The sequence below is a fragment of the Camponotus floridanus genome, unplaced genomic scaffold (genome assembly GCF_003227725.1).
Source record: "Camponotus floridanus strain SB8 unplaced genomic scaffold, Cflo_v7.5 scaffold80, whole genome shotgun sequence".
Taxonomy (NCBI): domain Eukaryota; kingdom Metazoa; phylum Arthropoda; class Insecta; order Hymenoptera; family Formicidae; genus Camponotus; species Camponotus floridanus.
The window spans coordinates 742149-763031 of NW_020229850.1; the positions used below are offsets into that span (position 1 = coordinate 742149).

Consider the following 20883-nt stretch of genomic DNA (forward strand, 5'->3'; position numbering starts at 1 on the left):
ATAATATACATATGTAAATTATTTAAGAAATAGACTTTATAATATCTGTGAAACAATATTGATAAGTAGCAAGTTTATAAAATAATTGAATAAATAAACTCCATTATATGTTGTTTTACTATGTGGAAAACGTAGAAACAAAGTGTATTGGAAGAACAATTAGTGCTGTGATAAGGAATAGAAAGATTTATATGTAAATGAAGACAAAAGCCTTGAAATATGCTTATTTTATTTGTCTCAAATTAATTCTTTAAGGCAGGAATCTTTATTTATGTTAATTAATGTCGCTTTTAAATTGTGATTGATAAATAAATATGTGAATATTATTTAATTTATGTAATTAATTTTATCAAAAATTGACCAATATGGCATAATAAAAGCACTTATGCTAATGGATTTGATCATAATTATTCTTATATTTTTACACATGCATACATACATACATACATATATATATGTATATATATATATATATATATATATATATATATATGTATGTATATATATATGTATATAATTTTAAAAAATTTATTTCCATCAAATAACAATAAAATATACAAAAAGAAAAGAGATTCATGAAATTAAATAAATTATAAATATGAAAAAACCTAATTATTAACCTGGTATATCTACGATCTTAAAATGCTACACAATCATTCCATAATTAAAATCTTAAGATCACATTTAAGGTGATTTTAAATATAAGAATAGACTACGAATATGTGGTGTATTAATCATGTGCATCCAATCTGGATAGCTCAGTGATCTAGAGCAATTGTCCGGAAAGCGAAAGACTCGGGTTCGATTCCCGATCCAGCCACTTGTGTCTCACATATTTTTCTAGTCTGCGAATATTGTTTTCTAGCAATTATTCGTTAGGCTGAAAAATGTGTGAATGCTCTCTCCACATGATATGCGTCAATAATGCCGTTGCAACGAATGGATTCTGTCGCTCATTGATCAAATGGACATAAAGACACGTCCGATCTCCTCCACATACATCCCTATTTTTCTCTGATGTATACATATATATTGTAAATGTGTATGGCTACAATTGCTATGCGTATTCATAGCAATCGCGTCAGTTACACGACCCATAGCACCCTGGGTCAAACATTCTAATGCCTCTTGAGCGTTAGTAATTGCTCTTTCAATTATGCCAAAGATTTTTATACTTTTTCCATCTTCTCTGATATCTACAATAGACTGACTTCTTTGCTTATCAGATAAAAGGTCATACAATTATTCTTGATATAATTCCATGTATGACGCAGCAACTTTAAAACTCCAGTCTCTCTTCCTTCGATTTAATTTTTTTAAATATATCATCAATAATCTATTATACCCTTCTCTTCCATTCCAACATAATTGATGCCCATAGAATGAGTTTTGCTATTCCCAGTTTGTCCATATGCCAATATTTTGTAACATTATAGCCTGATAATGAAAAATTAATTTTCAATGCAATAGAATCACAACATATATCATCAATAATAGCAATTTAGAAAATGCGAAATAAAAAGTAATATAACGGATATTAACTCGACAGCGGTAATGATAATTCAGACGGATCGAATGTTTGCACGAAATCGATAACATAAGAAAGCGAAATACACGAAAAGCGCTGAGTTGTTCAAACTCCACTTGGAATCATTATTACAATGTTGTTGAAAAAGTGTCATCGTTGGCCGGTCAGTGGCCCTATCAAAAGCCAAAAACGAGACTGCTTTGTAGTAGCCTGGTGACTTTAATCACATTTTCTATGATTCGACAAGTAATTACAATAATTCTCTTTCTAGTTAAAGTTAAAAGTTAACTCTTTTTAAAATAACTAAGTTGAGTTAAAAATTATTAACTTTTTTTTTAACTTTTAACTAATCAACTAGTTATTACCCAACCCTGATTGTATTGTTATATGTATATGTCACGCATAGATATTTGCAAATCTCGATTCAAACAATTAACGTGTAAGAGTGCTAATTCCGTGACAATTTTACATTCTACAAATGACACTTATCGCAAACGAATTGAGTTTTCGATGTACACGCATCGAAAGGCTTTAAAGTAAGCATCTAATTTCTTTATCATCGCATCTAATCTCTTTACTGTTATGTGCATTTTATTTCTTTATTATTTCTTTAGTAGGGAAAACAGATTTTAAAAATTCACATTTATTATTGTATAGCATTATTTATTTTATTATAGATTTGCTCAGCTTATTGAAGATATGTTTTCATCGACTCTGGCAATACAAATAATGCTGAACACAGTAATGATTAGTATTACTCTATTACAAGTACGTTATCATTCTAAAACTATGCTTCACATATATACAGGATGTTTTATATAATATAAATGTAGGCAGTCTATGTATTTCTTGTCAAAAAGAGCATTTTTCTTTTAAAATTTCTGGAAATGCTTATCCTATTTTTAATATGTCAATTCATTGTTAATTCTTCGTGTTTTCAAAAATTTTGATAAATTTATTCTATAATATTTATATTTAGTCAAATATATATATATATATATATATATATATATATATATTTATAATGAAACATTTGAAGAAATTTTATTTGAATTTTATTTGATGTGACATAAATATAAAATAAATACAATATAAATATTAAACATAGCAAAGAATTAAAACATTTGTGCGAAGAATTATCTGTACAAAGAATCAAGAAACTGCAAATGCACACATTAACAGATAAAATATTTAAAAAACAATCCATTTTTTCGTAAAATCCTTTATGTTGTCAAAAGAGCAAATTATTTTTTGACAAGGAATATATTAGTTTTATATCATTATTATATACAAACTATTCAATTTTTAACATTACTGAAAGATTAATGCGATAAAATTATTGTAAATAATTTTATTAAATTATTAAAGAATAGCTTTTTAATGTGCGCATGAAAAGTTGAATAAAAGTTTAATTATTTCGAAACGCGAAATATAATAGGCCTTAAATGTTAAGTCATTTTTATGGTCAAGGATACACATATGTGATGTCTTTTTTGTCTTTTGTCCTCATTTTTTCCGTAATAGAAAATTTGTATCATTAATGTAAATTTTTATTATAAATAAAAATTATAAAATTAACGTAGATAAATATCTCATAAAGTCTACATGTACCAAGAACATACAAGAAAATTTCAATATACACGTCTATTAGTGAACGCACAAATGTTCAATAGTTGGATGGATAAATGTAACAAACATGCTTTGCTATGCTGATTTAAATTTATGCAACCGGACAAACGATAAATACATATAGTAAAACGCAATATTCTCTATCAATTCCATAAAATAAAACTTCTTCAGTAGTTTAAAGGCGTGATCTACAACGTTCCAAATAGATAAATTTAATATGTCGTAAAATATATATATATATATATATATATATATATATATATATATATAAGAGCTGCTATTTTTACAATACAAGTATCGTGAAAAATCACAGGATATTTGTAAAAGAATTTTGAAAAAATCGTCAACTTATGGATACATCCATGAAGAATATTGCGCAGGGTCTCTGACCAAACTGTAAAAGATGGTACCCCTTAAGATAATGAGACTATTGATACAGATGTTTGCAGGCGTTACGATGGTCAGAGTAAAAAGTCACAATGTTATTTCGTTTATTCAGCTGTTATGCCACGTAGAATACAAAATTATACCTTTTTATTTCACGTGTCTCTCAGTCTTTCTAAATTTTTCGATGTGTATAGAACATTCGTACATACATATTGCTCGGACGAATTTTTAATATTCCTCTCTAATATTTTATAAATGTAAGAAGGTAAGTGAATAAAACACAAGGACGTGCATATTCAATAATTTGAATAAATTGCGCACTTTACAGTTCGAAAAGTTGCACTAAGGCCAATAATAAAACACGTAATAGTAAATTACAAATCCAATCTGCCAACAAATTTAATGGTCAAAAAGTCACGCCGGTAAAATAAATAGTCTATGAAGGTCAAGATTGGCGTTTGCGTTGTATGTAAAAGACAGAAATATATTGCAAAATAAATACAACTTCCCGGCAAATTATTGGCCTGGGCAGCCTCTTATCGGGCAGCTACTGAATACGTGGCCGTCCTATCGTATGTGTGCACGTTGTGCGCGCCGGTAATTATCTATAATGATAACGCGCGGTCACACAAAGAAAATAAATATGAATATAGCATGCATGAAGACAGGTGGACACTGTTCGCCACTTGTCCACGCATCTCCTTTATGCATAATTCCTCGAGAAGCTCTCTTGCGCGGTGCCAGGTGAAAAGACCCATCAATTCGCAAGGTATCATACAATAAGCTTACGGACATTCGTCACACGGTCCTTAAAAAGTAACGCATTTGCCTATAACGGATCTCTCGTGAAATCTTTGAACGAATAGATTATAGTATAAATTAACTTCATTAGATTTCAGTTTGCAGTTCGCATTTCTTTGAAAAGCAAAATATCAACTATGTAACCACATTCGTGTAAAGTCGATTACGTCGTTGACATTATTACAATATTAGTGATGTAGTTTGTATTGCATGTGTAATGATAATTTGTTGCGAGCAATGATAATATTATAGATTCGCGTAAGATGCGGATAAATTATAATATATCTTTATTTTATTTTTGCCGTATTTTTAGTTTATGTAAAGGTAAACGTTTTTTGCGGTAACTCGAATCGAAAGACTGGAAGTGTGCAAAGTACAGACTGAAAGTCTGAATTTGCAATATTATTAATGTGCTCACGCTTTATGGATCAATTAGTTCTCTCGCTTTGTTTGAAGCACATGTTCGCAACAGCTGCATATGGTTAGACACGTGATGATCTATCTGATTCATCGATCCTAACGATCAACAAACTTTTCATTTGTAAGTTTGTTCGTTCGGCTCGAGTTATCAGGTTGAATCAAGAAATCATTGAGGATCGATCGCATAAAAATGTCAAGACTCCATATTTTGCATATTTTTACGAAGATAATTCCGATAGGTCGATGAAATTTGTTGCAGTTCCGCATCGGTAGGTGTATAAGATGTATAAGTTCTTAGACGTGCTCTGGACATCTCCAAATCCTGTCACGAAATAACATGAGTCAATTTCGTTTAAGTTATGTATATTATAATTAGAATATAATATTTTTAATATATATTAAATAAAATATGTATACATATGATATTACAAGCATCTATGTTATAATACAATTTTTTAAATTAAAAAAAAAAAAAATATATATATATATATATATATATATATATATATATATATATATATATTATTAATATTCAGTGATAGATCATAAATATTTTTTAAATTATAAACTTTAATATAAACTTAAGATAAACTTTCAATTACAGTTAATGTAACAAAACAAAGAGCTGCTGAGTAATAGTTTAATAATCTATAAAATTAATAAATCACAAATGACTTGAGCTGTATATTCAATATTTTGCATATGAAGCTTTTATAAAGTCTACATAAATTTAAAAATTTGCTATTATAAATAATTTTCGCAAAGAATTTTTTCTCTAGACACATCCTCTTTTCATATAAATATATATACTATAACAAACCTTTAGAAGAGTCTGATTACGAATGCGAGATTTTTCCAAATCTATAAGGAGATTTGATGACGAATTGGAAACTCTGGAAACATCCTTATTACGAATTTCGCGACGCAATTTATTACTGTAAAGTAAAGTAACAAATAATTTGTGAAAAAGTACGTATATTATCTACAATATTATTAACAAATGATTATAATATTTAAATACCGTTCTTCTATTTCTTGTTCAAATTGTTGTTCTTTTTGCACATACTCATCAAAAACACTTTTAATATCAATACTGCCGGTCCTTGCCATTTCGTGGAATCATTGACTCATTATATGCGAATAAAATTTTCCATATCATAATAACTAATATTTTTACAATTATAAAATTAGAGGAAATAAAGAACAGAAAAGATCTATTTCGTGCATTATATACAGAATGTACTATAGATTGTATGGTTACTAGGGCAACGTAATGCCCGTAAAGCCGATCGATATCTACTGTAGTGTATGAATTATGGCGCGTATAGCAACAAAATCACTGACATTTAATAATACTTGTTAAAAATCTACAATATTGTGTCTAATCTTAGATTATTTAAAGTTAAATAAAATAGCTTAAATAAGTTATATTCAACAGATATATATTCATGGCTCTAATAAATATAATATACACGTCAGTTTATTTAATTATCCAAATATATGCTTAATTTTATAATGCAGTTTGGTTGAAAAGATATATTTCTAAAAAAAAAAAGAAGATTCCATAAAAGATTCGAATTCACTCATCCTTCTAAAGACTGCGATTTCGGCTGCAAAAATACCATGTACATATATATATTAATATAATACTATGTATAATACTCTTAATATATAATAATTAATATAATTCTATATAATATTTACCAGTATATATATATGACTCGGCAACGAACGTTCAACCACTTCCGATAGTCGTCCTTTACCCAGTTTGTATTCTTCGTCTGTATGTTATAGGCGCAATATATAAAATAAATGCAAATATATCAAATTCAAGAATTATACAATGCAAGAGTTCTTAAATCGCTTGATTCGTAAGTAAGTGTCATTACCTGCAGGTACAGTCAGCGATAATGTTGGAAGAGCAACGAAACCAGCAACTAGTGGTCGTAAGACCCAATCCACTTTTCGAATATTTCTAGGTGATATATAAATATTAATCTAAAAAAATATACATAAGATAAAATTATTATGTACATAAATGTACAATATAAATATGAGGAAGAAGCACACCTGCTTTTGTCCAGCAAACATGAAAGCATCGCTGCCTTCCATAGCCAAACGCAAAGTGATGAGGTAATCGGAATGATTTTTTATAAAATATGAAATACAAAACGGTGTGCGAACCCATCCATGAGCTGGCATTTTGGCTTCTAATCCGATCACTGCATCTTCAACCCATAAAGGAGCTAGAGTTACGCTACTACTAGTTTCCAGCGCAGTTTCGTCGTCCGCTCTGCGAACATTATAAAATTTACAGATATTTCTACATCTAAGAATTTATACTAGTCATTTTTACCTTTTCCACTTGATAGTATATACTCCAATACTAATAGGCTGTTCGCCACCTGTCTTTGGAATTAAGCAATAGGTGTCGGTTCCAGTTTCACCATCACAGAGTTTGACATCCGCTAAGATGGATTTTTGATTATCGAGATTACTCTCTGTCTGAATAGAGTCCGCCTATATAATTTCGAGCATAAATTTAATATTCAAATTTCTCCAACTCAATTTGATTTTATAAATAATAAAATTAAATATTCTCTGGATTTACCAGTTCTATAGATGTGCTTAGAATATTTATCGGCCATGGGGAAACGCACGTAATATGAGGCATAATAATAAAGGGTTCATTAACAAATCCCTTTGTTAGCGGTTCAAATAATGTAGTGTAAAATTGTGTTGCAACTTCAAATGGCTTCTTAACTGCCAATGAATACATTAATTCTTTACTCCCCTTAATTTGTTCGGATTTACAGTAATCGGCCTATGTATTACATAATAAATAATAATAACACATTATGTCACAACATGTATAATTATATATTAATTAATTAATGTGTTGATTTATGAAAAAATAATGTATTTGTACCTTTATTATGATATTTCTATCGCCTACTTTATGTGCTCTAATATGTACAACATGTTTGATTGATGAATCTTTTGTCATATCACCAATGAAAATTGTTACTTTTGACTGCTTATTAAGCATATTTATGCTTAGTTCAGCTGAAATATATATTTTAGAATAGCTTATTTTTTAATAGAAAAAATGATCAAATTTTAAAAACATAATCTATTAATTTATAAAAAGATAAAATATAAAACGGAGAAAACATACTTGATTGCTCATTATTACTTTCTGATACGAGTATTACATGTAAATATATTGCGTTAACATTCTCGTTAGCTGATAGAGATATCGTAATGGGTAGCCACTCGCCTAAAAGTGCAGGATTATTCGATTCTGCGTTCAGATTTAAACTCGATTCTTCCTGTTTAATTTCCGCATGAATTAATGGTCTTATCGCCTCAAATTCACCTCCGCTAATGCAAAAATTATGATCAGTTATCAAATCATCAAATGGTATTTAAAAATTGCTAGGAATTATCTTTATAAATATACCGGAGTTGTTGTATTTCGGGATACAGACGATCTAGTAGATTCGTTTCTCTACCCATAGCTGAGAATCTTAGTATAATACAACAACGTGCGCTATCACCCATTTGCAATGAGACTGTGTTAATACGAATTTCTGCACCATCATTTTGATGAGGCGCTTTAAAATTGAAATAAAATTTTTTCGTTTCTTTTGCTTGAAAAATAAGATCAGATTGTTGAATATCACTAATTGGGATTTCAGTATTATAACCGGGACCACTAATTGTTATTGTCACATTAGAAAATTGAATAATACCACCATAAGAATTTCTGTAATTAAAGAGAGACAATAATTTTTTGCATATCCTATAATTTTTTTTGACAAATATATCTCTAAGTATCAACGTAATTAAATGCGATATTACCTTATTATAACTTCGACCGTAATCATTGTATTAACTGCATACGTTTGCTGCAAGAATCGTGCTTTAACATCGACAAATGATGTCATGTTATTGTCGTCAATTGTAAAAACATTTGGCTCTGAACGATTTAATTCCGACACCCATTTTTCCATTGCAAGATGCTTAATGTCATCTGGCAAGTCTGGTTCTGGATTCGGTGGTTTTTTCTATATTATCAAATATGAAATAAATTTAAATATACATAAATGTTACATAAGTTACATAAGTTTAATAAGTGGCTTATCAAATTTTAACCTGTAGTATATTCATAATATTATTATAAATAATAGCTTGCTGTTCTTTTGAAAATGTAGTTGAGGGCCCTAGAGCTTCGAGAACCAGAGTGAGATAATCTTGAATATTAGTCGATAGATATGCCGCTCGTAACGCATTCTTCAATATATCTGTGAGTAAGACCGGCCATCGTTCTCCGTGATATTCCCACAACATGTGCATCAATAATCTGACCAATCAAATTTTACGATTTTCATGTTAACACACAAAAAAAATAGTCTAGAGAAAACAGTGTCAGGATCAGAATAGCTTAGTCTAATGACTAAGTTATGCTTGCAACTTGAATCTTTCACATAAAGAAAATATTTATTTGAACTTACGTAAGAACTTTGCCATAATCCCGAGCATTGAAATATTCCTCTGCCATTTGCACGACTAGAAAAAAAAGTATTTTAAGTATATTATAAGTAATTATTTTCTCTAAATTACAAAAACATACCCAATAATCGGCGCATTCTTGGACAACGGTATACCTTAAATTGCGATATTGCATTTCCTAATAAGCCAATAATTATCATCTGAAACAAATGACAATTACTTATTGCTATTTATTATATATTCATGAAAATTAGAAGCAACAATATATTTATCTTACAGAATGATTAACTGTAGTTTTCTCTCTATATTGCAAAGCCTGTATACCGATAACTTCTCTAGCTGTATCTGCAGGTTCCGCACTTAGTTTTCCCGGCCGCCACGGCCGCTGTCCATAAAATTCAAGTTTCTCTTCGCCTAATAATGGATCTGGATCTGGATAGCTATTTATATCCTAAAACAATAAATATTAATATTAATATAATACTAATATTAAATATTTCAATATTCAATATTTCAAATTCATATAATAAAACATAAATAAAAAATCCAAACCAATGTTTCTGTTATAAAAATTATTCGTACTTGACAGAGTTCTTTACATGCAGATTGTCGTAGACTTGCATGATTGGCAGCTAATTGAAAATAATATCCTGGATGTTGCGTTTGAACAGCAGGTAATCCTTGACGAATGGCTTCATCAAATAATTCTGCAAATGTAGAGAATTGGCTACTCATCCAAGCATGATGTTCAAACATAAGCTCTTTTGGACCAGTTTTTAGCTTAAATCTGATAATAAATAATAGTTATTATCTATTAATAATAATTATTATTATATATTAGAGTATTAGAGAATTCTCTTGTAAGCTAACACAATAAATATTAATACCTTTCCGTATGAAGTCTAAATTGAGAAATGGCATCTTTTGGAAGATTTAAGCTAAACATTATCCTGCATAACTTATAATTTATAAAACCAGCGATGGTTTTTATTTCTACCGCATTTGCATCCGTCATTCTCGTTTCTAATAAATTATGATAAGCTTGCATATAATGCCTGTAAAACATAAATGTATATACATATCTTGCAGCATATAAAAGTTTTTTATATTTTTAGTCTTACTTTTGAGCAAGATGCAGTTCCTGCTTGAGTTCGTTCAAGAATGCCATTTTAAATTGATGACGAACAAACAAATACTGATGAACATTTTTAGTGAGTTGATCACGATGACTTTTCACATTCCGATATTCGTGATAATAAAAATTTTGTGCCAAATCATAGAACGCTGTCTCTAATCTATGTTAAATAAAAAGAGATATATTGTACTATATTTTTTAAAAACAAAAAATGAATGAATAAAACAATAAAAGAATAAAAAAAACTATTAAAAACCTAGATATATATCCCAATAAATGATCAGCATGTGGGAGAATATACAAAAACTTTGCAGTTAAATCACAAGCTCCACACAATGCTGTTGCACGTTCAGTCGCAACCACATCTTCAGCACCAGGAAGCGGTTGAAGAGCATGTTGTATCAATACTACAGCTATCTTTGTACTTCTTCCATCAAGGGCAGCTCTAAAAAAATATTATAATCATTCAAAAAAAATTAATATTATATCAACAATATAATATTAAATAATTAAATTGTTTGTATTTATTATATCTTAAATTATACAAATAATTACCTTAAAGATTGTACTCTAGAAGCACACTCCATTTTTTTTTCATTCCACAAAGGATCATTCCAATCCAAGTCATAGAATACAACAACTACAGAAGGAATATCATTGAGATATTTGTTCATCCAATTCCTTTTTAAGATCCCTTTAGGTATATACCATTCATATGAACTACGCTGAAATATATAAAATAATAATATAAATGTAATAGTATATAGTGTAAACACAAAAATAATAGCAATGTCAAAAAAATAGTTTCTAATGTTTAAAAAATGTTCTTTTACAAACTTATTCCAGTAATCTATATTATATACCAAACATCATATACCTTTGGTTTAACAGTAGGAAATTCATGTGATAAACTAAGTAGTTTAAACTGAACAGCTGCACAATCTGGTCTACGATTATTGCTAAATGCATCCCAAATAGAACGGTGTACTGGATTTGTAATATCTAATCCAGTCAAACCTATCAAAGCTAAAGGCTTAGCTGTCAATTCCATTGGCAGTTCAAACATTATGAAGCCTTTGCTAGAAAAATAAATCAAGTATGCAAAATAACTCACAAGTTTAATTTTTCACTTGATAAAGCCTATTAAATGCATCATATTATTATATGATGAGAATATTTATACATAATGTAAATAATTCTTGTTATATATTTATTATCTGTTTTTTTTTCCTTTAACATTTTAATGTTATTTTTATTTTTTTACAATTTCTTATGTAAATAATACCTGAATCTGCTTACGAATAAATTACATGGGATATATTGCTAAAGAGTAAATTGATTTATAATTAAACGTCGTAATCAATATTTATCAATATATATCATTTACGCACTTTGACAGATTATAAACAATTAGAAATCATCAGCAGCAAGGAGAAGGAGGCTAGCAGCTGAGTTAGGGTTAGGTTAGGTTAGGGTTAGTTAGGATACAGGAAGCGTCTCGCAACGCGCAGTCGCAGTGGAATATAAGGATTAATTTCAATTTTTGAATTTAATTTAATTGATAACCGAAATTTTTGGTAATTATCACACTCATAATACAGTTAAAATTAATTATTCAATACATTAATTCGATATCGTTACATATACACAGTTTCCTTTACGGATGCATTGTAAACGTACAATATTCGTGATAAGTACAAACATGATTTTCTTTGATCCTAATACACAATTATATATATATAATATTTAATTAATTATTAATTATTAATTTTAATTTATAATTAATTATGCAATAACGCGACCCTCTAACATAAAAGCAGTAGCGTCTGACGGTTGTTCTTCTTCCTCCATTTTAGCTTCTTTAGTCGGGGACTCAGGGGAGTTCAATTTGGTATGTTCTGGTGTTAATCGAACGGTAGTGCCGTGTCGACTGTAGTCTTCGATCTCGCCTATCGGTTGATCAATATCTTGCCCAGCATTTTCATTACATCTTCCCTATTTTTCCCGAAAAATTAAAAAATTATTATCTATTCAATTATCTATTTCATCATTTATTTAATCATTAATTACTATTAAAAATTAAATTATATCTGTCGTTATATATCACAGGGAGAATTTAAATGTAAAAAGTACAACATACAAAACAATGCCATAAAATCGATCGACCAATTATTTTCGATTATACAAAAATTATGAATTGAAATTTATTTAACATAATCCTGAAGTTTTTTTGTAATAACGTTATTTTCATGCATTACTTGATTATTGATTATTAAAAATGCAATTCCTGGATTTTTAATATGATTTTGGAACAAAAAATTATATCACAGTTAAACGAAAATAAATGAATATAAAAATTTATGAGAGAGCTTACTTGTAGAATTCGCAGTAACTCTCTTCGAAATTCCGTACTGCAAATGAGATATATAAGAATATAAATAGCGTAATTGCTGAGTTCCACAATCGCTGAGCACACTCGAAAAGTCTGATAAGAGAGATCGAGCGGATGATGATTGGTATACAACATCGGTGTGAGAACTGATGGAATTATCGTGGCAAAGAAGCATAAAATCATTGTTGTCGTTAGTATCGCCAAATGTTGCTCCTCTCTACAAAGAGAATGATTTTATATATTAGATTAGCAGAAATATTACGATAATTTCATCTTTTCAATTTTAAAATTAAAATTCTTAAAATTGAAAATTTTTCAAATTAAAAATTAAAATTCAAAAAAAGCATTTTTAAGAATTATCACGTACTTATATCCTCGATTGCGAGACAATAACGACATGTCAGGTGCATTATTGGCACGTATCTTGTCCGTGGCAGCGTGAAATTGCCGATCTTGCGCATTTAGCTGCAGAAATCTCTTCATGACTAAACTGTTGAGTACGATAAACAGAATCGACGGGCAAAATCGCACTACAACTTCCATTGTCCAAATATACATTTTCCACATCTTGCCTTGAGTAACAAACATATTTTCACGTAATGTGAAAGAAGGTCTATCCTGCTCCGCATAAACAATTCTCATAATCGATAACGGACTACTTATCTATAAATGAAATAAAAAGTATATATGTATTGTAATGTATTTTATTATATATAAAACTTTTTTCTTAATTTCGCTGTTTTTTATACCACGAAACCGGCGATAAACGAAGAGAGTATGAAGGTGTTGACATTCTTGCGCGTGTTTCCGGTGCGGATGCGTGCCGGGAAGAATACAAAAATGTATCGATCCACGATTAAGCAAACCATAATGAAAACACTGGCTGCCGAAAATGCGTTGAGAATAACGAGCTCGAGATGAGCATGGTAAAAAGCTGACAGATAATTATTACTCATACCATAGCCCAATCTTAGCGCTGAAATATAAAATGTATCATGACATTATAGTTCTGCTTTATTATTTTATATATTGAGAGAAAAACTGTCTTTACTCAAACAAACATCAAATTAATACGTGCATATAATTGTGACATTGCCAATTAAAATTAATTGTCAAGTAATCAAATAATAATCTTAATCATCTTATGTATTGATGGTCATAATTGCTTAATTTATTCAGTCTTAATTTATTTAAATGTTTATTTCGACGTGTGCAATCGCTTATTATTGTTCGTTCGAGCAGTATCTTTCTCAATATGCGTTGCAAAATCAAACTATACAAACTGATCGTTATCCAGGATAATGTAACACCGATGTGAGCCAGAGCGAGTCCGCTGAGGTACAAGTATGCGATTCCGCGAAACACCGGGGCGGACAGCACGATAAGGATTATCACATTTCCGAAAATGCCAATGGTCAATATAATTGGAACTATAATACCGTAAGAAGTCCATATTAAGGACGTTGCACGGCTTCGTATAACGTCGTCTTCGATATGTCCGATAGTAGAATTGTTATCCTCGCAACACAATTGTGTACTGAAAAGACAAATGATTACTTCATTAAAATTTACACATAAAAATCATGAAAAAAGCGATATCTATAGTATTATCATTGAATATGAATTGTCATGTATAGTCGTTTTGAAATTATTTTATTTTATAATAAATTGCTTCTTATTTGTATATCTAACTGATTCTATTTAAAAAAATTGATATAAATGCAACAATAACACACATTTAATATGTCACTAATAAAAAAAAACGAAATAATTAAATTGAATTAATGGGTGAATAAATTTTTTAATAACATCGCAATATAAACGAACCCGTCAATCACTCCTGTCAACATTGTAAATTTTAATGATTATTAATTATACAAATTAATGTCGTCGTTAAAGAATATTATCGATTAAGCAATTCAAAAGTTATTTTTTTCTTCGATGTTTCACGTTCTTATCACATGCACATTGTCGCCTGCTTCTCTTTCCTTAGCCAGCGGCAAATCTACTTTCAATAAAGACATGATAGATTCTAACAGATTTACCTACGACATATTCACCTTATGAGTCTTCAGAAAAATAGACACTGCGCAAACTCCATCGAGGTGTGTATGGGGTTTATTTAAACACAGTGGACGATAGACTTAAACCCTTTATTATATCAGGTCGAACTGCTTGAACAAATAATAGGGATCTATTATTAATTATTATCATGGATAAATATTTTTCATAGAGATACTATATTTATATTATGTAATGAAGCAAAATTAGAATAGAAATTCATCAAAACGTGTTAATATCAAAATATATGAGTATCAAAATGTTTGCGTATATTAAGATAAATAGTAGTAGTGAGTACACATATATAAATTGTGTATATTAAGATAAATGTGAATACACATACACAATATTTCTTAATAATAAAATATATGTTATTGTCATTTTTTAAAAATTTTTATATTAATTATTTAAAAAGTTATCACATTTTTTTTCAATAATTTTATTATTTTTTGATACTCTCTTTTTATTTAAAAAGTATTATGAATTTATAACTACTCTGATTATAATCCTATTACAATTAATAATAATATTATTTATATTTAACCGGTATATACGTATATGGAAATAAGTTAGAACGATAACAAAAATGGACAGAAAAAGAAAGTTTTGAATATGTCTAACAAAGTATCTACTTTCTCTGTTTTATGAAAAAAGTGGCGTAGATTATAGATGTATATATGTATATGTATGTATGTATATATATATATATATATATATATATATATATATATATGATATCCTATACTAAAACATTTAGAGGTGGGGGGATATGATATAAAATCAAAAAATAAATTAATTTATTCTAGTTTGAAATGTCATCGTGCACATAAAGAACTATACAATGGAGCACTTACGGATAGTTCGATTTATATGGTAATTATCTTCCTTCTTTCGATTCATACGTTATTAAATGTTATTAAATGATTATCTTTTCTTATTTTTATTAGGATATCGATAGTTATTTTTATCGCTGTAACAGAAAGTATATCACAAAATTCTTACTGTTCTTGCCGACCTATCGACGAATGTTTAAACGAAATTCAAAATAATTTTAAAAATTCTGAGTATACTGCCATTTTTTCACCTTGTGAATCTTCAGATGGAATTAAATGTTGCACTTTTCTGCATACATCTGCAAATGATTTGTTGTCTTGTGCTTCGCAAAATACTTCGAAGGAGCAAATGAAATGTATATTACATAATGCATTAAAAACGATACATCTAATTAGTCCTCTACAAACGAAACATTTTTTGTTGATGAAAAAATTAGCATCTGAAATTTTGCCATCGTCCGTGAATTCTATGCACTTGGAATATATCGGATCAACAACAAAATTAAAGAGTACAGAGTCTTACAATTCCAAGAAAATCGACGTAGACACATTGCAAACTGTACAATATACGATAGCTGCTATGAAGAATCAGGTACAATCACCTGTTGCAGATGCTATTTATTCCAATGATTTGGAGACAAATTTAATAAACGAATTTCCAGAAAAGATTATACCATCACCTGTCGGATTTATAAAAACTGACGCACATTCTTCGTTTAGTCCTACAGAAAATGAACAAGCTTTAAGAAACAACCGCGATAGAAATCCATCTGCTCCAAAACAAGAAATATATATCGACAAAAATAAAAAATATTCTCCACATGTACAGTTAATTAATGAAGCCACGAATTTTGAAAAAGTCAGAATATATCCACAAAATTGTCAATCGGCTTCGAAGGAGCGATTGACATCAATGACGAACATCGATAGCACGCGAGATCTTGATATTAATAATCGCAAAGTCACGGAAGAATTATTGGAATTCGACAAAAATGCTGTCGAGACAAACGCTCGTTATGAAAAGCAATCGATGGTATCAATGTCGAAGGATGTCCCCACAACGCCTGCGGTTAATTCCTTCGAGCAGAAAACACCGTCAGAGACATTTCTCTCGCTCGATCGCATTTCCACTCAGCCGATCAATAAAAACACACCGACAAACAAGTCCGAGGCACCGAGGAACGACAGCGATATCAACGTATTTACCAGCGTAAAAAGAAGGCCATCGTTTTCCGAAAACGCGCAAAAAAATAAGCAATTCGCGATACGACGCAAAAGAAACTCGCAGCTTCTTCGCGATTCCCGGAATAAGTTGCAAGGAGAGACGATGAGTGGAAATCATCGTGTATTTCCGCTCATTGAAAATAATACAGCGGAGATCACTCCTATGCTAAGAAGGGACGATCCTCTTCAAGCATCGACGCGTAATAAACGAATGACTGCGCCTATCGTGTCGCAAAAAGATATCCTGAACAAAAACACCGAGGAAGCGGAGTATAAAAATAATACCACTCAAAAGAAAAACACGAAGCCGTCGTTGCAAAATAATCAATCTGAGGTAGCAATCAAGGAGGGAAGGAAAGGATCTACAAACGAGAATGCAACGATGAAGGATTCTGTAAACGCGACTCTTCCTTACATGCAAAAATTCAGATTTCCGCTTAAAAAATTGTTGCCCACAAGATCTAAGCTACATAAAAAGGAACATAATTCTATAAGTACCAAATACGCCAATCCGAATCGATTCTCTTCGAGTCACTTTCAACACTTTTATGAAGCAAAAGAAAATCTTCTATCGAAAATTAATAATATAACGGTTGAAAAGACAAAATCGACGCATTTCGAATTTCTATCAGAAGCCTCTCGGGCCTACTTATCTAAGAGAAAAAATGAAAAAATTTTAAAAAAATTCGAGGCGAGAGATTACGCACTAGATATGAAAACGTCTAACGTTAGTGCACTCAATGATTCTATAAGTACGAACAAAAATGACTTGTACGAATATTCAACATCAAATTCGCAGAATGCATCTCTTGCATCGAACAAAACTGCATCTCATTTAAACGTGTCTTCACAGGAAATTGAGAAATCAATGCAGACGAAAGCAGTGTATAATAATTATACCGAATCTTCGACACCTGAAAACAGCTCGAAAGTATCGTCGAAAGAGATCGTGCAAAAAATCACCGACAATTTGAAGCAATTATCCGATATAAATAGAGGTATTGTAACGCATATATTAATATTATTATAACGTTGCTTAAAAACGAATTATTAATGTATTCAACAATTTTTGTTTCAGATAATGCTCCGAAATATTTTAGTACTAAATAGCCCATTGATAATCGAAATGGAACCGAAACGTCTTCCGAATCATCGAGTTTACCTGTAAACGTGGCAGATGAACAAAAGTCAGACGGGTCAGACGCAAGCACATGACAGAAGGACATCGCGAGCAATTTAGATACTGAAAAGATAAAATAATTTATTAAAAATTGATTACTAAAAGTAATCGACTGATTAAATTTCATAATTATTACAATCGAAGAATACAAGAATACAAGATATCGCGTGTCTAGCTCTGATAGTTTATATAAAATAATTAAATATATAAAGATTATATTTAAAAATTTTAAAAATATTTTGAAAAAGAATATATGATATTAGAATATTATATTAAAAATAATATATTATATTATATTAAAAAATCTTATTTCTTACTAAAAGTTTTGAATAAAAGAATATAAAACTCTCTCTACAATGATATTTTCAAATTGATCACATCGTGAACGTCAAATCAGCTGATCGACCTTTTAGTTCGAGTAGGTTCCAGTAGAGGCGCTACGGTACGCTATATGCATTTAGAAGAAATTAGTTGCATGTATACTAAAGTAAAAAAGTAAAAAAAATGTTGCATTCCCACATTTATAATTTTCAAACGGAATATATAATGTATAAAAAATATTTATACATTCTCTTGTATTACCTCAACAAGAAATGATTATTGATTATTTGTAAGTTGCCAATTTAAATATATGCTGTATATTTGTATGTATTTCTTTTTAAAAACAATTAGATTAGCATTTAGATTAATGATTATATTTAGATACTATAAGAACTTTTGTACTTGTCTTATTTCGATGTTCCAAACTGCTTCTAAACTGCTGATTTTAACTTATAAACAAAAATTAAAAAGAGGACATATACTAAAGATATCACTTTATCTCAATTTAATTATGAAGATGCATACATATATTTTTACTTTTGAATAAAGAATACAATTAAGATTACATAACATTTTTTATTGCAGAGCTGATAATTGGAGAGAAACAATTGGCATAAAATAATATGCAAGTATAGCCGATAAAATGTGCTATTACATGCTTCAGTGCTGTTTCCTCCGCCTCTATTTACAAAGATGTCATCGTGTTATATCAAGAGTTAAGTTAGGATATGTTCTTTTCTTTTTTGGTATGATAACACTGTTAGAATTTTTTGGAGTATTCATACATCTATTTGAAGTCACATATGATGAAAACTTTGTATATCCATATGAAGGCAACATACATGAGTTTGTCGATGCATTGCGACGTAATGAAAAACCTGAAGTTGAGCCTATAAATGAATATAAATATACGTTTTTGCTAAATCAACCACAAAAGTGTAAAGAAGATGCGGATCATACACTTCGTCTTGTATATATAATAAAGTCTGCTATAGAAAACTTTGAGAGAAGAACCGCTATACGTAATTCATGGGGAATAGAAAAAAGATTCTTTGATGTGCCAGCAAAAACTATTTTTGTTGTAGGTATACATCCAGATGATAAAGAAATAGAAGCTAAATTAAAGTTAGAAGCGACAATCTATAAAGATATTATACAAGCAGATTTTATAGATTCATACTATAATAATACTATAAAAACAATGATGAGTTTTAAATGGTTAGTAAAATATTGTCCTAATTCAAAATTCTACATGTTTGTTGATGATGATATGTATGTATCAGTGAAAAATGTAGCAACATTTATCAGGAACCCATCTAATTATCCATTTTATTTAATGGAATCCAGGAAAGTATATAATGCACACAAAAGAGAAATCAAACAATCAGATCTAGTAGATTATAAGGCTGTCAATAATTTCAATAATGAAAATGCAACATTTAATTTAAAAATCAATAAAATGCCTTTTAAAAGTTTTACAACTCATGAGTTCATAAATAATAATAGTCAGAAAAATAATGTATATAGCAAACAAGACGAAGAAATTAATGAAAATTTTAGACAATTGTTTAAACTAAATACAACTATGTTGAATAGAACAAAACGACAGATTTTCGATTTTGAACTGCCAGATGATATTAGGCTATTTGCAGGATTTGTATTTATGCGATCTGCACCACATAGACATAAATTTTCTAAATGGTATGTTTCATTGAAAGAATATCCATACCATTTATGGCCACCATATGTTACAGCTGGTGCATATATTCTCTCTAAGGAAGCTCTTTTAGACTTATATTACACCAGTTTTTACACTAAACATTTTAGATTTGATGATATCTTTTTAGGTTTAGTAGCTAAAAAGGCCGATATATTACCATTTCATTGTGAAGAATTTCATTTTTATAAAAAAGCTTATACAAAATATAGTTACAAATATGTCATAACATCTCATGGATATGAAGATCCAAATGAACTTCTACAAGTATGGAATGAGCAGAAAGCTCTTGGAAATGCTTGAGAGTATAAATATATCAAAACAAAAAATTTCGTAATATATTCTATCATATAAGTATGATCTTAATCTAAAAAAACTATGTTGTCTAATAATAATTCTTTTTTTCAAAAATATTCTAATATAATTACACACATATACATATATATATATACATATATATGTCACATATGATGGAATACATAAGATATTAATTGTATGAAAATATCCAGTTTATTGTAAAAAATATTTTATAATTTTTCATTTTTAGAATAGATTTTATGCTATATATATAATCAGTCTTTATATACATATCTAATATATCCTGTAATAAAAAATTAAAATTATATATTACAAATTATGCAATGCATTTAAATTTAAAAAATACTGCCAAAATGTAATACTTATAATGGGCTTTTTCCAGCTAGCGACACAGAGGACACAGCAAATCACTTCATCCTTGT

At 29.4% G+C, this 20883-nt stretch overlaps 5 protein-coding genes across 7 annotated transcripts; 2 read left to right on the plus strand and 3 right to left on the minus strand.

Moving 5' to 3' along the window:
• Window positions 1-3437: 3437 nt before the first annotated feature.
• Window positions 3438-5893, minus strand: LOC105250105. The gene is made up of 3 exons (XM_011256037.3): window positions 5787-5893; window positions 5586-5700; window positions 3438-5087 (listed from the first exon to the last, which is right to left on the minus strand). Exons 1-3 carry the CDS (start codon window positions 5873-5875, stop codon window positions 4959-4961), a joined length of 333 nt encoding a protein of 110 aa, XP_011254339.1. The 5' UTR covers window positions 5876-5893; the 3' UTR covers window positions 3438-4958.
• Window positions 5894-5962: 69 nt separating this feature from the next.
• On the minus strand, window positions 5963-12149 carry LOC105250104 (trafficking protein particle complex subunit 11). 3 transcript variants are annotated; one of them, XR_003123618.1, is made up of 21 exons: window positions 11701-12149; window positions 11293-11494; window positions 10971-11140; window positions 10672-10860; window positions 10402-10575; window positions 10168-10335; window positions 9863-10067; window positions 9558-9731; window positions 9402-9480; window positions 9283-9337; window positions 8924-9131; window positions 8630-8835; window positions 8229-8534; window positions 7944-8149; window positions 7695-7831; window positions 7377-7589; window positions 7122-7285; window positions 6836-7058; window positions 6655-6740; window positions 6470-6546; window positions 5963-6375 (listed from the first exon to the last, which is right to left on the minus strand). XR_003123618.1 is itself a non-coding variant. In XM_011256036.2 (21 exons), the coding sequence occupies exons 2-21, from the start codon at window positions 11479-11481 to the stop codon at window positions 6349-6351; spliced, it is 3279 nt and encodes a 1092-aa protein (XP_011254338.1). In that variant the 5' UTR covers window positions 11482-11494; window positions 11807-12149; the 3' UTR covers window positions 5963-6348. The 3 variants fall into 3 exon arrangements, 2 of the variants coding, with proteins under 2 accessions (XP_011254338.1, XP_011254337.1); XM_011256036.2 differs by having other exon boundaries at window positions 6655-6763; window positions 11807-12149; XM_011256035.3 differs by having other exon boundaries at window positions 6655-6763.
• A 26-nt stretch (window positions 12150-12175) lies between these two features.
• Window positions 12176-14850, minus strand: LOC105250103 (probable G-protein coupled receptor B0563.6). The gene is made up of 6 exons (XM_011256034.3): window positions 14635-14850; window positions 14091-14344; window positions 13557-13783; window positions 13175-13470; window positions 12790-13024; window positions 12176-12410 (listed from the first exon to the last, which is right to left on the minus strand). The coding sequence occupies exons 1-6, from the start codon at window positions 14655-14657 to the stop codon at window positions 12201-12203; spliced, it is 1245 nt and encodes a 414-aa protein (XP_011254336.1). The 5' UTR covers window positions 14658-14850; the 3' UTR covers window positions 12176-12200.
• A 1108-nt stretch (window positions 14851-15958) lies between these two features.
• LOC105250102 (probable serine/threonine-protein kinase DDB_G0282963) lies at window positions 15959-18175 on the plus strand. The gene is made up of 2 exons (XM_011256033.3): window positions 15959-17923; window positions 18004-18175. Exons 1-2 carry the CDS (start codon window positions 16051-16053, stop codon window positions 18033-18035), a joined length of 1905 nt encoding a protein of 634 aa, XP_011254335.3. The 5' UTR covers window positions 15959-16050; the 3' UTR covers window positions 18036-18175.
• A 340-nt stretch (window positions 18176-18515) lies between these two features.
• Window positions 18516-20562, plus strand: LOC105250101 (beta-1,3-galactosyltransferase brn). The gene is made up of 2 exons (XM_011256031.3): window positions 18516-18715; window positions 19012-20562. Exon 2 carries the CDS (start codon window positions 19070-19072, stop codon window positions 20444-20446), a length of 1377 nt encoding a protein of 458 aa, XP_011254333.1. The 5' UTR covers window positions 18516-18715; window positions 19012-19069; the 3' UTR covers window positions 20447-20562.
• The last annotated feature ends 321 nt before the right edge of the window (window positions 20563-20883 follow it).

Coding starts and splice junctions, on each gene's coding strand:
- LOC105250102 (XM_011256033.3), top strand. CDS start 16,051: ATGAAATGTATATTACATAATGCATTAAAAACGATACATCTAATTAGT. Junction 17,924..18,003: donor ATTATCCGATATAAATAGAG/GTATTGTAACGC, acceptor TTTTTGTTTCAG/ATAATGCTCCGAAATATTTT.
- LOC105250104 (XM_011256036.2), bottom strand. CDS start 11,481: ATGTTTGAACTGCCAATGGAATTGACAGCTAAGCCTTTAGCTTTGATA. Junction 9,732..9,862: donor CATGTAAAGAACTCTGTCAA/GTACGAATAATT, acceptor TTATTGTTTTAG/GATATAAATAGCTATCCAGA. Junction 7,590..7,694: donor ATAGAAATATCATAATAAAG/GTACAAATACAT, acceptor TGTAATACATAG/GCCGATTACTGTAAATCCGA.
- LOC105250101 (XM_011256031.3), top strand. CDS start 19,070: ATGTGCTATTACATGCTTCAGTGCTGTTTCCTCCGCCTCTATTTACAA.
- LOC105250103 (XM_011256034.3), bottom strand. CDS start 14,657: ATGTTGACAGGAGTGATTGACGG. Junction 13,025..13,174: donor TCTCGCAATCGAGGATATAA/GTACGTGATAAT, acceptor TTCTCTTTGTAG/AGAGGAGCAACATTTGGCGA. Junction 12,411..12,789: donor AGTTACTGCGAATTCTACAA/GTAAGCTCTCTC, acceptor CGGGAAAAATAG/GGAAGATGTAATGAAAATGC.
- LOC105250105 (XM_011256037.3), bottom strand. CDS start 5,875: ATGGCAAGGACCGGCAGTATTGATATTAAAAGTGTTTTTGATGAGTAT. Junction 5,701..5,786: donor GAACAAGAAATAGAAGAACG/GTATTTAAATAT, acceptor TTTACTTTACAG/TAATAAATTGCGTCGCGAAA. Junction 5,088..5,585: donor GTAATCAGACTCTTCTAAAG/GTTTGTTATAGT, acceptor ATTTCGTGACAG/GATTTGGAGATGTCCAGAGC.